Raw genomic sequence first — 17,977 nt, forward strand, 5'->3', positions numbered from 1 at the left:
TTGGCATTCTGTGTGTCAATCATTACCATCCACTGTTGTTTACTTCCATTCGACTTGGCATTTTATGTACCATTAATTATTAAACACTGTTGTTTACTTCCTTGTAACTTGGCATCATAGGCATCAATAATTCTATCTTATACCTCTGTCAGACTACATTTATTTGCCTATCCCTACGTACTTGCATGTACTTACTATTCTACATACATATTTGCATGTACTTAATATTCTATATACATATTTGCATGTACTTACTATTCTATATACATATTTGCATGTACTTACTATTCTACATATGTATTTGCATGTACTTACTATTCTATATACATATTTGCATGTACTTACTATTCTATATACATATTTGCATGTACTTACTATTCTATATACATATTTGCATGTACTTACTATTCTACTTACATATTTGCATGTATTTAATATTCTATATACATATTTGCATGTACTTACTATTCTATATACATATGTATTTGCATGTACTTACTATTCTATATATATATATATTTGCATGTACTTACTATTCTACATACATATTTGCATGTACTTACTATTCTACATACATATTTGCATGTACTTACTATTCTATATATATATTTGCATGTACTTACTATTCTACATACATATTTGCATGTACTTACTATTCTACTTACAGATTTGCATGTACTTAACATTCTATATACATATTTGCATGTACTTACTATTCTACATACATATTTGCATGTACTTACTATTCTACATACATATTTGCATGTACTTACTATTCTACATACATATTTACATGTACTTACTATTCTACATACATATTTACATGTACTTACTATTCTACATACATATTTGCATGTATTATGCTTTCTTATTTCTTTTTCAATCTATCAACACTATATTTATCACCCCTATATTAAAACCACCTTTCTATAAACAATCACATATCAATCATTGTACTATTTCATTACTCACACATTTTTTTAATTATTTTTATTGTAAAAAATAATAATGCTAAATGATGTATTTCTACAAGTAATAAAAACATTTATGCTCAGTTTAATTTTCATTAGCTATTTCTCGTCTAAAATGACTGAAACAATATGGTAAAATGAAGAGTACCCAGCTCTGAGAAACCCTTTTTACTTCTTACACACAAGTCTAGCACATTCATTTATTGAAAACAAGCACATCCTATGACATCCTACGAAACAAGTCCATCACAATCGTTCCTAGAAAACAGGCAAGTCCTATGGCAATTTTTAAAGAGACTGTGATCATGAGCCTGAAAATTCTTCATGTCTGTTAACATTTTCTAATGAGATGCATATAGTAACAAGACCTTAAACACACTCGATAAGATGAAAAGGTTGCTTCAAAACCCTTATCAGAACATATGCAATACTGATCTTGGTTGCAGTCAATTAAATAAATTAACTTTCAATAAATTTAGTTAAGACTTTATTTCGGAAACAAATATTGAATAAATAGGGCAAATATACAACAGAGTTTGTACACCAACTTCAAGTCAATCTTTAAAGTAATAACTTAATATACCTCTGAAAGCTTATCCACATGTGTGCCAACCAGAACCACATAAGGAATACTAGCCTCAGGTGATGGTGCACAGGTGTGTACGGAGTTTAGCCAAATCTCAACCAGGTCTGAAGAGAACAAAAATATTTAAAGGTCATTGGCTACATATATTTGTACAAACATGATATTATTATAGTCATAAAACATGCATTTGTTATGTATGCACACCATAACAATGTTTAATTAGACTAAAAAGATCAGCTTTTTTAAATGAAAAAAATTATTTGCCAATCTCCGTAAACAATCGGTAGTTTCTGTGTGCCAACAACGGATATGACGCACTTTTATCCCTTCTATTCAACCTAGCACTTCAAGCATTTAATTTCCCCATGTAATCGTCTCTGTGTTATATCTTATGATTGTGTTTTTATACTGCAAATATGGTGCACTGTGGTACATATGGATGTAAACAAACGAGTGATGATGGGATAAAATGTGTTTTTTCTCCCTGAAAGATGCTGTTTATCAGAAAAAGTGGACTAAAGCTGTGGGACTGAATAATGTGAGGGATGGGAAAGTTGTACCATTTACGTACAAATAGGGTGACTTGAAAATTCCACTTTTTCAAATGAAAAAAATATTTGCCAATCTCCATAAACAATTGGTAGTTTCCGTGTGCCAAAAATGGATATGATGCACATTTACCCTTCTATTCAACGTAACACTTCAAGCATTTAATTTCCCCATGTAAACGTCTCTGTGTTATATCATATGATTGTGGTTGTGTACTGCAAATATAGTACACTGTGGTGCACATGGATGTGGCCAAAAGAGTGATGATGGGAAAAAGAGGTTTTTCTTTTTTCAAAAGACCTTGTTTATCAGAAAAAGTGAGCTAAAGCTGTGGTATCGAATAGGGTTAGGGATGGGAAAGTTGTACGTTATATGTATCAATAGAATGAGGGATGGGAAAGGTGTACCATATATGTACCAATAGGGTGAGGGATGGGAAAGTTGTACAATTTATGTACCAACAGGGTGATGGATGGGAAAGTTGTACCATTTATGTACCAACAGGGTGATGGATGGGAAAATTGTACCATTTATGTACCAACAGGGTGATGGATGGGAAAGATGTACCATATATGTACCATTTGGGTGTGGGATGGGAAAGTTGTACCATATATGTACCAATAGGGTGAGGGATGGGAAAGTTGTGCCATATATGCCAACAGCAGCATCCTGCTTGTGCATACAGCATTTTGAGGACACTTGCTTTCTACATCCTACTTTGGTGACGAAATCCATTTGTGTATAAATGAAATTGAATTTGTTAGAGACAACACTGCCTACAATTTTCCCAGATTCTGTCAAATGTAAGAAAAGATCCCTTCTGTCACCTGCGAAGTTTGGATCTCCATAACCCGAAGAAAGTTCTAATGTGCATATGAGAAGAAGGATAGAAAGTAAAATATATCAAATGAAGATTACAGTACTGTAATAATGTTACTGCAGCTGTAAATTATTAACGTTTAAAATAATCACAATACTTTTTGAACGTGCAGAGTGTAGACTTTGATCAAACTCTTTACTTAGCATTATTATAATTAAATATTTAAAATTTGGAGCTGTTTTGTACTTTTATAACACTGCAAAGCTTTATTATCTCTTTTTAAAACTTGTGCCAACATGTAAGTTCTAAATTTGCAGAACAGCTCCTTAGAGCTACAGTTGTCAGGATTTGTTAAGTAAAGACTTCAAGAAAAACTATTTAACTTTATTATTACCAACCCCCACTCTCTTTCTTTCTCACTCATGGCTAAAAGCATTCTACTTACCATGAACTTTACACTGTTTAATCCCCTCTATATCAAGGAAACACCTGTCATCTTCTATAAGATCTGTGATTTGTCTATTGAGATCTATGACCAGGAGATACAGTGCACGCCTCGACAGAAATGTTTGATGAGTAGTATAGAAGGCATACTGCCCTGCAAAATCCCATATTGACAATGCTGCATATTTCATTGTATCTTTCTCTAGTTTTGCGGCATTTTCATTGATCAAACGGAGGATTTCTACCACTGCATCCTTCTTCTCTTTTTTGCTGGACTCTGTTTCACTCTTTGTAACAGTAACAGTGCTCGTTTCTTGGTCTGAATGTGCCACACCATGTCCACCATCCATCTTGTTAGCAGACAATTTGGCTGGCTGCAAGAAGGTCAATTGATCTTCTTGGTCTGACCTTGAACTAGATGCTGCTTCACTCATGTGAGTGTTATCTGCTTCAGGAGTTGTCTCCCTTTCATAAACAACCTCCATATGACCTTCTTGTTCCTGGCTGACATCAGACTTCTGATCTGGTCCAGATAGTAGCTTCATCAACCGCTGAAGCCTGGACAATTGATCAGAATCTTAAAAAGGAAAAAATACTTATATATATGTGTGTGTGTGTGTGTATTAATGGCTATAAATAAACATAATTCCGATGTCAATCATGTCATTCATATGGGTCTGTATACTAAATACTATATCTAATATTTTTTGACACATAAGGTACTTTAGTAAGTTGATGATATATAAATGTCCAAACATTCATCTTTATATATCACCTTGCCTCAACTGATGTTTTAATTTACCCTACCCCCACCCCCACCAATTGAATTTATAAATGTAGTTTATATAATGTTCACATGCTTTCTGCAGTCAGTGACCAGGCTTTCCAAACCTAAAATAATGGTCTCCCACTGATTTAGGCAGTCAACTGATTTGGTTGGTTGCTTAACGCCGTTCTCAGCAGCAGATTATGGCTAAATATAGTAGCCAGTACAACTGTAGGAAGAAGAACCCACAAAAATCATGTAAGAACCACTGACCCATGTGAAGATACTGACAGCCCTCTCACATGCCCAAGTTGGCTGAGCCTGCGAATCAAACCCACCAAGAGAGAGGTGAGATGACAGCCACAGCAGTAAAGGTGAATGCTTTAGACAACAGAACTACTCCTGGGACTTGAGATATCGCTCATCTGGTCTGTTTTCTTCTCAGCTTATTTACTTTTATTGGGTGTGGCTTGAAATAACACTCATCTATCCAATTTTTCTAATCTGTTTATTTACATTATTGGGTGTGGCTTCTATTATAACTCATCTTAAACTAATAGGAGATAGCGAAAACCAAACAGTTTTGTACAATTCAGCAAATAATTTATTTCCATAGAACATAAAGTGAATGATATAAAAGAGTGTAAGATATTATGAATGAATATTATGAATGAAATCTCAAATAACTCTACATTTCTCAACACAAGTTCTAATAATTAAAGTTATGAATAATGTTTAGTGGTATTTCAAACTAACCCTAACACTAGAAATGTTGATGTGCTTGTGATGGCCTCAGTCATAGTGATGTGAAAAGTCTTTTGTTGAATCACAATAATACAATCTAAGAATAGACCCTTGTTTGTATTTCACTATAATTTCCAAGTTTCTATTTCCAAGAATGGTATTTTAAAGACTTTGTATCAAGAGGAGAATAACTTGAATAGTTTGAATAAATTCCAGCCTAAATGATTACTGGACACAACAATAATGCAACTGATTCTGCTCAGATCTTAAAGTATGAATGTGTGTCCATGATTGATTTGGATTTTTTGAGGTAGCTTTAAAAAAATGTCAGTCATATCGCTAAGATATCTGCAGTGTGGTAGTTTATAGTGATATCTAGCACTAGGACATCATGCTGCAGACATGCAGCATGATGTCCCATCCTGACACCAAGCCAACCAGTCCTAACTCTAACCTCTTAATGCTGAGCGCCTAGTGGGGCAGCTGTTAGTACCATTTTTATAAGTCTTTGGTATGACTCGACCTGGATTCGAACCCACGACATCCTGCATCTGAGGCAGACACTCTAACCTCTTGGCCACCGGAGCAGTCCATCTAACAGTATGTATGAATAATTTATAGATAAACAGACATATATTCCTCTTCTTGATCTCAGGACACAATTAGCATTTTTTTTTTAAAATATTACCTAATAGAATTTTATTTCTTGGAAGGTTCCAAATGTTTCTAAGACATAATCAAGGTTATAATTATATGGTATGTTACTAAAATTATAATATAAAATGTGGCAAGCAACAGGTAGACCTGGCATGTCATGGGAAATTTTTAACTTTTCTGTACTCAGAATGAGATAATGTTGTTTACAAAACCAAAAACAATGATTCAGGTAGAATATGACTTTGATTTTGGAAAAGGTCAATCCCAAAATACAATTAACCATAGCATATAATAAAAATGAAAGAAACAAAGAATGCAAATTAAACATACATAGTACCTGAAAAATCATTCATGTCATCGGTTTTGTATCTGCTTATTTACATCAATTATATTGCTGGCATGCTTCATATCTGTCTGTTTTATTATTTGGCTTTAAAAATCACTCATCAGGCCTGTTATCTACATTATTGGGTGTGGCTTTAAAAATCACTCTTCCAGCCTACACCCTAGAGGAACATGCACACAACTAGATTAAAAGGACAAAGACATTCATTCGATGAATGATATAGAAGTAGGCATGTTATTACAGCAGAAATGGAAATCACCTTATGTGTTAGTGTGACAGGTATAGTTCATTATCTTCATCTATTGTTTGTTATTTAAAGTCATCTCTGATGCAAAAAGTTCATCTTTGAAAAGAAATAAGAATTAATTCATTTTCATAAGGTCAGCAGTTAATTAAATTTTAAAACGTGTCTTTAAAGGCAGCAACGTTTCAGATCTTGTGTCACAAAGACTATCCACATATGGCTTCTTCAGATTCACCATTCATCATAGGCCTCTCACACATGTTGATGGTCTTTGGATCATGACAAGTGACCAGCTGTGTAGGCCTAATTTACAGATGCTGGCTGACAAAGGGTCAGTCATCTGTTTTATTGCAAACTATCAATCAGTAGTGAAATCAGTGTTTTGAGCTGTCAATCAGTAGTTATTTAGTTTTTTGTCAAGGTGCACAGAATAAATGAAGATCAGTGATTATTTAAAGAGTTGGTGATGATTTAATTTAAACGTCAGAGGATATATTAAAGTGAGCAGACACAGAAATTTTGCCAGGACATAAATCTGGGACAGAATAAACACTGTATACAAACAGTTTATGACTGAATAATGCACATGATAAAATCTATTGATAATGTAATAAGAATAAGTATTATGATGACATTTGATGTATAGTATTTGTTTAAAACCAAATTTTTGAAATGTAAATCTGTTTTGTTTATCTCTCTCTCTCTCTCTCTCTCTCTCTCTCTCTCTATATATATATATATATATATATATATATATATATATATATATATATATATATATATATATGTGTGTGTGTGTGTGTGTGTGTGTGCATGTGTGTGTGTGAGTGTGTGAGAGAGAGATAAATGTTTCAGAAGTTCGACAACATGAGTTAACGACACGATCAGTCAGATGTTAGGCTGTCAAGCCAATAATACAATCTATCTTCTGACATGCAAGATCTGTGTCATTCAATATGTTGCCAAAACCATTGATTTCAGAAAGCAAATGAATAATCATAAAAGCCACAACAAAATCAATGCAAAAGTCGCCAACCACTACAACGTGAATGGACAATCAGTCGAGTCACTCGAGATGTTACTGGCTGAATCTAACTGAGGATGGACAGATGCGGAATGCACATATAAGGAATGACTCTTGATACTACAATTGCAAACTCATTGGAAATGAAAACATCTAACCTTCCTTCCGTGTCAAAATTACAGCCAGTCATTAGTTTTAATGCGAAATTTGCACTGATATCAACCAAGTAATTTACATTTTTATGATTTTATGGTCTTTATTATTTTTTATCATTATCATTATTATTATTTTCTCTATTAATACTATTATTATTATTATTACTATAGTTTTTGTCAATCATTCTGATATACAATTATTTTAAGATCCTTCAAAACCTCTCTGAATAACTCTAACAGGATATAACTTCTGGTGTCAATCTCTCACCATGCTTTGTCTTGTTTCTTGTTCACAACTTAGAATTAAGTCAAAACATACAGGCTGGTTTGTTTTTGTGACAGGCTGGGAGAACCATAAAACTCATATCTCAAGGATAATGATGGATTACCTTCATGCTGTACTATCCATTCCCCAGTTTCGAGAGAGATTTTGAAACAATGTTTATATACATCGATTCCCTCTGTACTTTTACTCTCAGATATACAAACTGGCTTTCCAAGGAGACGCTTGGTTAATGTTGTCTTTCCAACTCCAAACTGACCAACCACCATAACTCGTATGTTGTAAATATTCTCCTTTCCATCGCGCAAAGCCTTTTTGTACAGGTGAAGGGATTTGTCATCCATACGAAGGATCTCTACAGGAATGACTGGGCCTGAAATCAGCCAATGTAAAAATATATTCATGACAGATTTTACAACCAGCATTCAACAAAGGAAAACACTATTACAGTGATCCCCCTCATGAACAGCCCCTCTGACCAGCAGCCACCCACTCTTTGCAGCCACAATCCTTGGCACTGATGAGTTTTAGTTCAAAAATACCCTTCAAGAAAGGTCACCCCTCTAACGCAACCAGTGGATAAACATATGGATGCACAAATGTAAAATTTACACCTCATAACCAGCCACATTTTGTAATTAATATGCATCCAAAACCAATATTTAAGTACAGTAAGATAAGTAATCCAATTATCTTTTCCTATGTCTGTTTCCTGATGTTAGGCTTTTGTTACTGAAAGAAGTGTTGGCTAAAATACATGTACTAATAAGTTTATTATCATTATATCATTAATGCTGTCATTTGCAGGAAATGTGGTCAGCAATGTTTTGATAAAACCTTGGCCTTTACATAACAGTTTTGTTTTTGTTTTCTTAACTGCCAATTACAACCAGACATAACTGTCAAGACCATGACATGGTGAGATAGAAAGATAGAAATGGGGTCAGCACTGTTTTGATAGAGTTTTGGGCTTCACACAGCGGATTTTTTTTTGGTTTAAATTGATGCTTTTTTGTTTAAAGTGACGCTTACAACTGACGTAACTGTCAAGATAATAACATGGTCTGATAAGCTAAAAATAGATTTTGTGAATTAACACAGACACACACAGAGAAACAATTAACCTTGAACTAAACAGGGTACCAGATGAAGACCGAAAAATCATGTGGCAGTACATGTATCACTTCCTTTATAACAAGATTTTTCATTTATGAAAGTTTCATCTGCAAAATTAAACTGCAATACTGTACATTTTTAGCAACATAGGAATATATGATTACGAAACTTTAACATGTCTTCACATAAATGAAGAAATAATACTTTAGAAGGAAAAGTAAACGTTATTCGACTTAATGACAACAGGGTGAGTTCGCTTGCCAAAATATTTTATGTTGGCAAGATTCAAATGATCAAAATCTTAACAGATAAGGAGAATATTCTGTAGCAGTGGGAGAATCAGAATTATTAATTTATGTTACCTTAAAATAACAAGAAAAATATTTTAATAATTAATGCTACTGTTAAATGAAAATATTAACCCATTTTATAAGGCCACTTTTCAGGTGCAGAAGGGGTGGCCGTATAAGAAGGTGACCACTGTATTTAAACAGGAAATTATCACATACGTGCAGGCTTATCACTTGGCAACACTTACAAAAAAAATATATAAAAAATCAGATGCTCATATTTGGTGAGAATGAAGTTTATTATCATTCTTTTGTAATGATAAATTATGATTTCTTCTTTTATGCAGGTCATAACAGTATGGCACTAACTTGGAGGCAAGTTAGGCCATAGATTCAAACTGTATACAGTGTACATCTAGTTTGCATTAAAATAAATATGTGGGTAAATTTCAGGAGGATAAAGCTAACACTGATATTGTCCCAAACAATGTCCCCATCATGTAAATTTACTTACCATGAGTTAGCTCCCTTTTCTTCCTGTTGGAACCTTTTCACTTAGAAGATGCATTATATCTCCCACTATTGTGATGCTGAGGTTATACTACACTGTACAGTTTCACAAGTGTTCATTTTCTGATCTACTGTCTGCAATTGGTTCAATCTTTGCAGCCTTTCTTTTTACATCTCTTGCAATTTAATAATAAAAGATCTAAGTGATACTTTAAAGTAGTTCTAAGTTAGGATTTTTCAGTACTATATTTTAACTGCAGCCCATGAACAATGTTCCTGTGGCTACAGTAAATATCAGCACGATTTAGCAAAGTGTTTTGGTGCCAGCACATTTGATGGAAACCCTTTTTTGAAACTACAGGCATGATTGTGGTTTTGTACTTCTATGACTTTAATGCCATTTTTTCATCACAATATATCTAGTACAGGAATTAAGAACCACAGACCCGCATAAAGCTTAATTGGCCAAGCTGAGACTCGAACCCACACATTTGATAGAAGTCAGCTATCTGTAAAGGCAAATACTCCTCAACCCAAAGCACAGTACATGCTTGAAGGCAAATGAAATTTAATCCCATCAGGTGGTTGCTATTTGAGGTATAGGTACATGCTTGAAGGCAAATTAAATTTAATCCCATCCGGTGGTTGCTATTTAAAGTATAGGTACATGCTTGAAGGCAAATGAAATTGAATCCTATTAGGTAGTTGCTATTTGAGGTATTGCCATAACCTGCTACTGAAAGTAGCAGGGTTGGATTCTCCACTCTCCAAAATGGAGGATGTGGATTTCATTCAGCATTTTCATGAGTTTGGGTGATCAGAATTATCACTGCATAAGTTAGATATTAGGCTCTGATGTCAATATAGGCAATACTGTTTTAAAATTTAAATAACTTTGACAATTTTGTGTTAGTAATAAAAATTATATCCAATATATTAAGAAGCTGAGAAATGTCTGATATGGTTGGTCACAAGGTTTTACTGACCTGAAGTGAGTTCTCCCATGATTTTAAAGAATATTCAAAAAATTCTTCTGTGAGAAATAAGTATCCACATAAATGAGAACACATGATGCTCACAGTGCAAACATAAGCCCTATCCCTGTGTGATTGTGTACGTAATAGCTTGATGCAATTCATTAAAGTTTTCGTCCACAAAAACTTTGAGATATTCTACTTGCCTTGAACCAACGTGTCCACTGCTATCAATGTCTAGCTCTACTTCCTAGCAAACTATTCATATTTCGCTTGCTACATACTGTACAGTGACTACATGAGGTGAACATGCCTCACATCAATTTCAATACGAATACAAGCAGGAAAGACCAATTCATAAATATATCAATATTTTTAATTATTACACAATAATAACTGAGAAAGTCACACCGCAGCCATAAGTTAAGAAATTTGCTAACCTGGGTCAATTTACAAAACTATTCCCTGACAGCTGAAACTTCATCACTGTATTTTGGAGATATCATTAAAGTTAGTACAGCATTTCCCATGGTTCAAGTCCAAGGGATGTACTTCATTCAGCAAAATGTACTTCATTCAGCACTTGTTTAAACCTGCAATGTACATGCGGTAGCGCCATTTATTAATACATTCACTAGCCTAATTGCAAGCGTTGAATCAAACCCTATTTTTGTTCCTTGTTGTCATATTGGGATCACATTTAAATGAGTTAGGTATTTGTCGCGTTTGCTAAGCCACAGCTATAAAGTCATGTATAAGCTATAATCCACCTGTCTTGGGAATATTACCACGGCCATGTGTTTAATGTCTAAAGATTGCTGTGGGGTTAGTGTTGAACTCTTATGCAAGGTTACCATGACCAGCCAAAGACCGGAAACTTAAGCTGACAAAGGCAACTGATTGCTCCACTTGACATAGTGTTGCTGTTATAACACCTATATGTTAAAGGTTAATTCCAGGATAAAAGGAAGTCCACAGGGTGAAAGGGGCATATTCTTATCCATCCCCACCTTGACAGACAGTGAGATGGACATTGTCTGCCAAGTTTGATTGGATCGGTTCACAGTGATATCCAATCGGAATTGAGATAGAGGACATAATTACAATTCGACCCGAATGACATTCCGAACTCAAAATATAAAATTAATATTCACCTGGAAGGATTGCAGATCAATAGAGTTTACTCTGAGAAGGAAGACACTCATAATTTGGTGGCATAAATTAGAGGCAGATTGTAAGGAAAGACAAAGCTTCAAAAAGGAAGCTTTTTAGGGGAAAGAGAACTTCTGGTTCCATTGGGTCCCAGGTCTTCAAGAGTTGGAGATAGAATTGAGAATGTAGCAGATACAGTCAAAGTTAACAGAAGAGTAGTCGTGGGAGAGAAAGTGGTGGAAGAGGAGGAGTCTAGAGAAAGTGAAGGAGGGAGAGGAGTCAAGAGAAAGTCGAGGAGCAGGAGGGGAAGGAATTTGGAGAAAGGTCAGAGAGGACGAAGAGAAGGAATTTTGAGAAATAAGAGCAAAAGGATACAACAGATGAGTAGAAATACAAGGATAGATGGAAATCAATCCAACCTTTCTTGTATATTTAACCATTTAACCATCAGCATTACTGACTGGAGGCTCGGAGTTTTACATCTATCTTTCACTAAATTTAACTTCCACCAAAATAGTGCCTTTGTAGGACTTCTATAATAGTTTAAATAAAATAATGGGAGCACCCCACCGCAACTACGTACTTCGTCACAGTATTTACAATTTCAAGGCAAAATAAAAATGTGATTACTTGTGTATTGCGATAAAAATTATACTGCAAAAATTATAATGCATAAACAAACAATAATGGAGTCAAAAGGGAGAGGTAGTGTTACAGCAACCCTCAAATTATTGTTATCCAATCAAGTTATATACAAACCCTAATAAGGTAAAAAGAATAAGCAAACAGAAAATTAAAGCTTTTTTTAACTTCTCAAACAAATTGATTCCATTTCCATGTAATAATCATACATGCCAAATGTGAGGAGGTATATGTGCACTTTTTGCTAATGTAATTAAGTTTGACTAATTAAATGCATTTAGAAATTAAAGCGTATATCTTGTGATGCTGTCTTAAACCTTTGGATTGGCTTTTACTGTTTATATCTATTCTGTTTGGGGGGTCTGCTTTTATGCAAATGGGCTTATACACGAGTACATATCGTAGATGGCTAGCAACTCTTGATAGAATTCTGTTCATTAGAATAAACAAGTTTTGTTACCGTATATGTTCAAATAATGAAAGTTCAGTTTAAGTATCTATATCTAGGAATTGTAAAGGATGGATGCAAGAGTGAGAGAGCATGCAAATTTTCAATATTAACAATCTGCATTAGATAATTATTGTGCAGCTTTTTTAAATACAAACTAGAATACCAAATACTGAAACGATGGATGTCAATATTACAAATTGCTGAATTCCCAGGTTAAATTTCATATGACTATCATTTGCAACAAACAATATTTTGTACAGCAGTATGTCATAGGAATGTACCTAATATAAGCAAACCTGTACAATTCATTACAGCCTAAATCCATTGAGTCCTGTATGTGTGCCTGTAATAACGTTGTGTAGTTACCATTACCTTGTTTGTCATCTTCAGAGTCCTCAGGGACCGGTACAGATGGAGGCATTTCTACATCAACACTTGACTGTGTTTGGCCACCCTAAATGACAAAGGGAACAAATCCTTGGTAAACTATGGCAAAACATAATGTCCAAAAGAACAATTAATGGCCTGTGATACAATCCTGCAGTCGCCATCAACAATTTCAATTTTGCTCATATAACTGACTTGAGGCACAGGCATTTATGAGGAAACACAAACAACATCACTCTATTATAATTGACAAAATCATTCCATGACATCTACCTCTGCATATTTCAAGACTTGATTACCAGTAAATTAAACTGGCTCATTTGCAATAAAAACTGACATAGTTCTGTAATTGCAAATTAGTTGACCCATTGCCTTGCCTGCAAGCACGAACCTTTATATCCCTCGACCATCCACACATCACCAACAAATGATGCTACAAAGTCACTTAAATTTTAATTTATGATTTAGTGTCATATGACAAATACTTAGAGAAGACAGGTTAGTTTTATGTTTTTGCATGGAGACAAATTATATATACACACACACACACACACACACACATATATATATATATATATATATATATATATATATATATATATATATATATATATATATATATATATATATGTATATATATATATATATATATATATATATATATATATATATATATATATATATATATATATATATATATATATATATATATATATATATATATATATATATATATATATATATATATATATATATTAGCAATATACAGTATTTGCATTTCTGTTATGTTCAATATCAATTTACACCAATTCACCAGATGTTCTGATGCAATAGCTCAAATGCAGTACTAGCATAACACTGTGCAAATACACGATAATAATAATAATAATAATAATGACCTTATTTAAAGAGGGTAACACAATTAGCTAAACACTAATCTACCTTGAGGCCCTCATACAAAAGAATTCATTTATTTAAGCTGCATCTCTGAAACCACTGGATATATTGGTTTTGGAAGAAGGAAATAGAGTGGGCATTTCTAATCTCAACTGGAATACTATTCCAGAGCAGAGATCCAGAGAATTGGAAACTTTTTTTAAATAACTCCTTATTTGGTTTGGAAATTTTATACTGTTTGGTAGACATGGATCGTAGGTGTGGAGTATTACCAGGTAGCCTATACTGGAATGGTGATTGTAAATATTCAGGAGCACTATTCTGAGATATATCCTGTACATTAATTTGGCTTTTCTCAAACAGATTCAGTCTTTAATAAGTAATATTTTTAACCTACCAGCTAAACTTTCCTTGCTTTCTTTCTGGATTGATATTAGCCCAAATGCTCTTTTTTGAAGATGTGCCAGCTTTGCTGTGTTTATATGATTTGAATTACCCCATACTGTACTACAGTAGTCCAAATAGGGTTGTATGTAACGGTTATAAAATAGTTTTATGTGCCTTTCAGGGAGAAAATGTCTTATCCTACTGAGAAGCCATAAACTTGAATTTACTTTTTTACTGGTATGTTTGATATGTTCAGTCCATGAAAGGTTATTATCTACCAGAACACCAAGTAGTCTATCATGACAGACTATTTGCAGATTTGTATCCTTCCATGTCAGTCATAGTTCATCACTATCAAGATTTGTCCTTCTTTGCCGTGTTGAGATAAGTAATATTTTAGTTTTACCAGTATTTACCACCATGCCATTACATGTGCACCAGTTTTCCAGTTAGTTTAGTGCACTCTGTAAAGAAATTTCGAGCTCATGCTTTGTGTTTTGGATGTCTGACAATGTTGTGTCATCTGCATAGAGATCTGTAGATGATATTGAGTCTCTTAGTAAAAGTGGTAGGTCATTAATAAATAAAATGAATAGTAGTGGACCTAGAATTGAGCCTTGTGGTACTCCATATCTAATTGTTTCAGGTTCAGACAATGCATTATTTATGTAAACATGTTGTGTTCTCTCATATTTAAGTACGAAGTAAACCATCTAATTGTTCTTTCATCACACTGGTAGATTTTCAGTTTCTTCAAAAGGATTTCATGATCCACCATGTCAAAAGCTTTCCTGAAATCTACAAATACAGTTCCTATTATTCTACCTTGGTCACGTGCTTGAAGCCATTTATCAGTTAGGGAGATCAAGGCAGTCTCACTGGAATGGTTCTGTCTAAAGCCTGATTGATTAGGGTGTAACAGCAAGTGTTTGGTTAAATATGACATGAATGAGTCATGGACATGATTTTCAATCAATTTTGACAAGTTTGGTAGTACTGAGATTGGTCGGTAGTTATTAGCATCATCCTTAGAACCAGATTTGTGAATAGGAGTTACTTTTGCAGTTTTCCATATTTTGGGGACAGATGAGGTTGCAATACTTAAATTAACTATGAATGTTATGCTATCTACAATAGCAAAGGCAGAAGATGTAATGAGTCGTGGACCAATCTGATCAAGTCCTGTAGCTTTCTTGGTATCAAGTTCGCCGAGACATTTTCTAACAAAGTTTTTTGACACTGGTGGGATAGAGAAACATATCTCCTTTGAGATTTTACTGCTGCAGAACTTTTTCAGTTCATTAAAGTTGTTTTCTATCACTGGCTCTTTTACCTTTGTGGTAATGTTGATGAAAAAATCATTAAAAACATTTGCAATGTCAGTTTCATCAGTGACTATGGTGTCATTTACCAGAAATGAGTGAATTTTATTTGTCTGTTTGTTTGTGCGTTCCTCCAGTGAGTTCATTGAAGACTTTCCAAACGAAGTATGTGTTGCTCTTTTTGTTTTCAAGCAATGATTGATAATAAGTTTTCTTAGCTTTTTTAATCATACTTGTTATTTTATTTTTCCATACTTTATATTGTGCATGGTTTTCCATAGCCTTGAAATTGTCTCGTGTTTTCATAGCATCTAGGATTTCAGTAGTAAGCCAATTAGGTTGAATATCAGTGTTTACTCGATGTACTTGCAGTGGTGCATGCTTAGATACTACATCCATAAATAAGTCAGTCCACATCCTCATGGCTTCATCTATGTCATCCAAATTTTGGATCATACTCCATGGAACTTTATATAGGTCATTGAGAAATTGTTCTTCAATACAAGTTTTGAACGATCTGTAAGTGATCGTTTTATGTGTATTTTTCTTATTTTTCTTGCATTTAACCTTTCTTGTCAAACAAGTAGGATAGTGGTCACTAAGACCAATATTCGGTACATTAACACAAGCACATTGTCTGGTAGGTTAGTATAAATGTGATTAATAAGAGTACTTGATTTTTCTGTTACCCTTGTAGGCTCATTTACCAGATGGTCTAGGCCTAATGATTCAATAAATTCCATCCAGTTGTTCCTTATTTGAGTATTGAGAAGGTCCGTATTTATATCTCCGAGTATATATGTTTTTTTTCTCCTGTGCTAGAACATTTTCTATTTGTTTCAAATGTTGTCATTCCAAAATGCTTTGGAGGAAGGTGGTCTATAAATGAAACTAGCTGGAAAGATTTTGCATTATTTTGAAAGATTTCCACCCAGATACTCGATCTCAATTTCATGTGACTCCAAGTCAAGTCGCCTTTTTACATTTACATCTTCCCTAATGTATACAACAAGACCCCCCGCTGTCTCTCTGTCCCTACGAAATGGTTTATTGTAGCCTTGACAGTGAAATAGATCATCATTGTGGTTAGCATTTAATTTGGTTTCAGCGAGTCCTAAAACATGTATATTATTTTCTTTGGAAGACAACATTAACTTAATCTGGTCTATCTTTCCCACTATACCTTGTACATTTAAGTGACCTATGTTAAAATCTTTTGTATTTAGTTTCATATTAATTACATGTATGTCATCATGCAATGGGGTACTCACTGAGATTGTCTCCATACTACTTTTATCATTCTGACATCCTATTTCTATATTTAAATGTTCATATATATTAGCATCTTCAAAGTCACATACAAACCCTGAAAATCCATTTACATTTGCATCTACAACAGTGTCCATTGAATAGTTAATGTCAAGAGTCCCACTGGGTACATTTAGTTTTTTTTTTAAATGAAGCGTTGACATTCTCCTTTTTGCCAGCTTCCTTAAATATGTATACATTAATGGACAAAGTCTTTGTGTGTGTCCATATTTATGGCACCTAAAACACTCGATCTGTTTGCCATGATGGCATACCTGTGTCATGTGCCCAGTTTCTCCAAAGTTGAGACGGCACTCTTCATTAAAGTGCTTGAAAATGGGGGCATACATGTTAATATTTCTCAGTAACTGAGAGGTTCCTTTTCTGCTTAGATGAATTTTGTCTCTGTGGTAGAGACTATGGTTGACATCCTGATTCTGAATAAAGAAAGATTTGTATTGTGGGATGTACTGTAGGTTTAAATCTTCACATAAGTCAATTATCAGATCATTTATTTCTTTGGCCTTGGTGTCCACACGAGGAGGTAGTCCCAATATCATTAATTTACATGTATTTGGGCTGCAGTACCTAGCAGCATACAATAAACTTTCAAAATCTGTTTTGAGTTGATTTAGTGACCTTCCCTCACAGGCATCATTTCCACCTACTAAAATAATAATTTGTTTGTATTTGGTTAGGTCACTGTTCATTATTATGTCAGTGATGTTGTTGATTTTTGCACCTCTTAAAGTCTGTACATCTGTTTTAAAAAGTCTCCTTGGTATTATACTTTTCAAAATTGAGGAGCCAATTATTGGAGTCCTATCTTTTCTGGCTTGTGATGTCGTGTGTTGGACTCTGGATTGTATTTCAGACACATATCTTGGAAGAAGGGGTGCTGAAATTGGTGTTTCAGTTGTGTGAACTACTTGTGTTGATTTTGACACATTTG

General features: G+C 34.1%; 1 protein-coding gene across 1 annotated transcript in view; it reads right to left on the reverse strand.

Annotated features, from left to right (window-relative positions):
- The window catches only part of LOC149807443 (uncharacterized), a 50,299-nt gene extending 37,154 nt beyond the window's left edge, over positions 1–13,145 (reverse strand). Inside the window, exons 1-4 of the mRNA XM_089955958.1 lie at positions 13,097–13,145; positions 7,626–7,962; positions 3,372–3,928; positions 1,555–1,661 (exon numbers count right to left, since the gene is read on the reverse strand). Coding sequence (XP_089812084.1) covers positions 1,555–1,661; positions 3,372–3,928; positions 7,626–7,962; positions 13,097–13,145 — 1,050 coding nt within the window. The remainder of the gene's footprint in view (positions 1–1,554; positions 1,662–3,371; positions 3,929–7,625; positions 7,963–13,096) is intronic.
- Positions 13,146–17,977: the final 4,832 nt, after the last annotated feature.

The sequence above is a fragment of the Sinohyriopsis cumingii genome, chromosome 1 (genome assembly GCF_028554795.1).
Source record: "Sinohyriopsis cumingii isolate HCF-2022 chromosome 1, ASM2855479v2, whole genome shotgun sequence".
Taxonomy (NCBI): Eukaryota; Metazoa; Mollusca; class Bivalvia; order Unionida; family Unionidae; genus Sinohyriopsis; species Sinohyriopsis cumingii.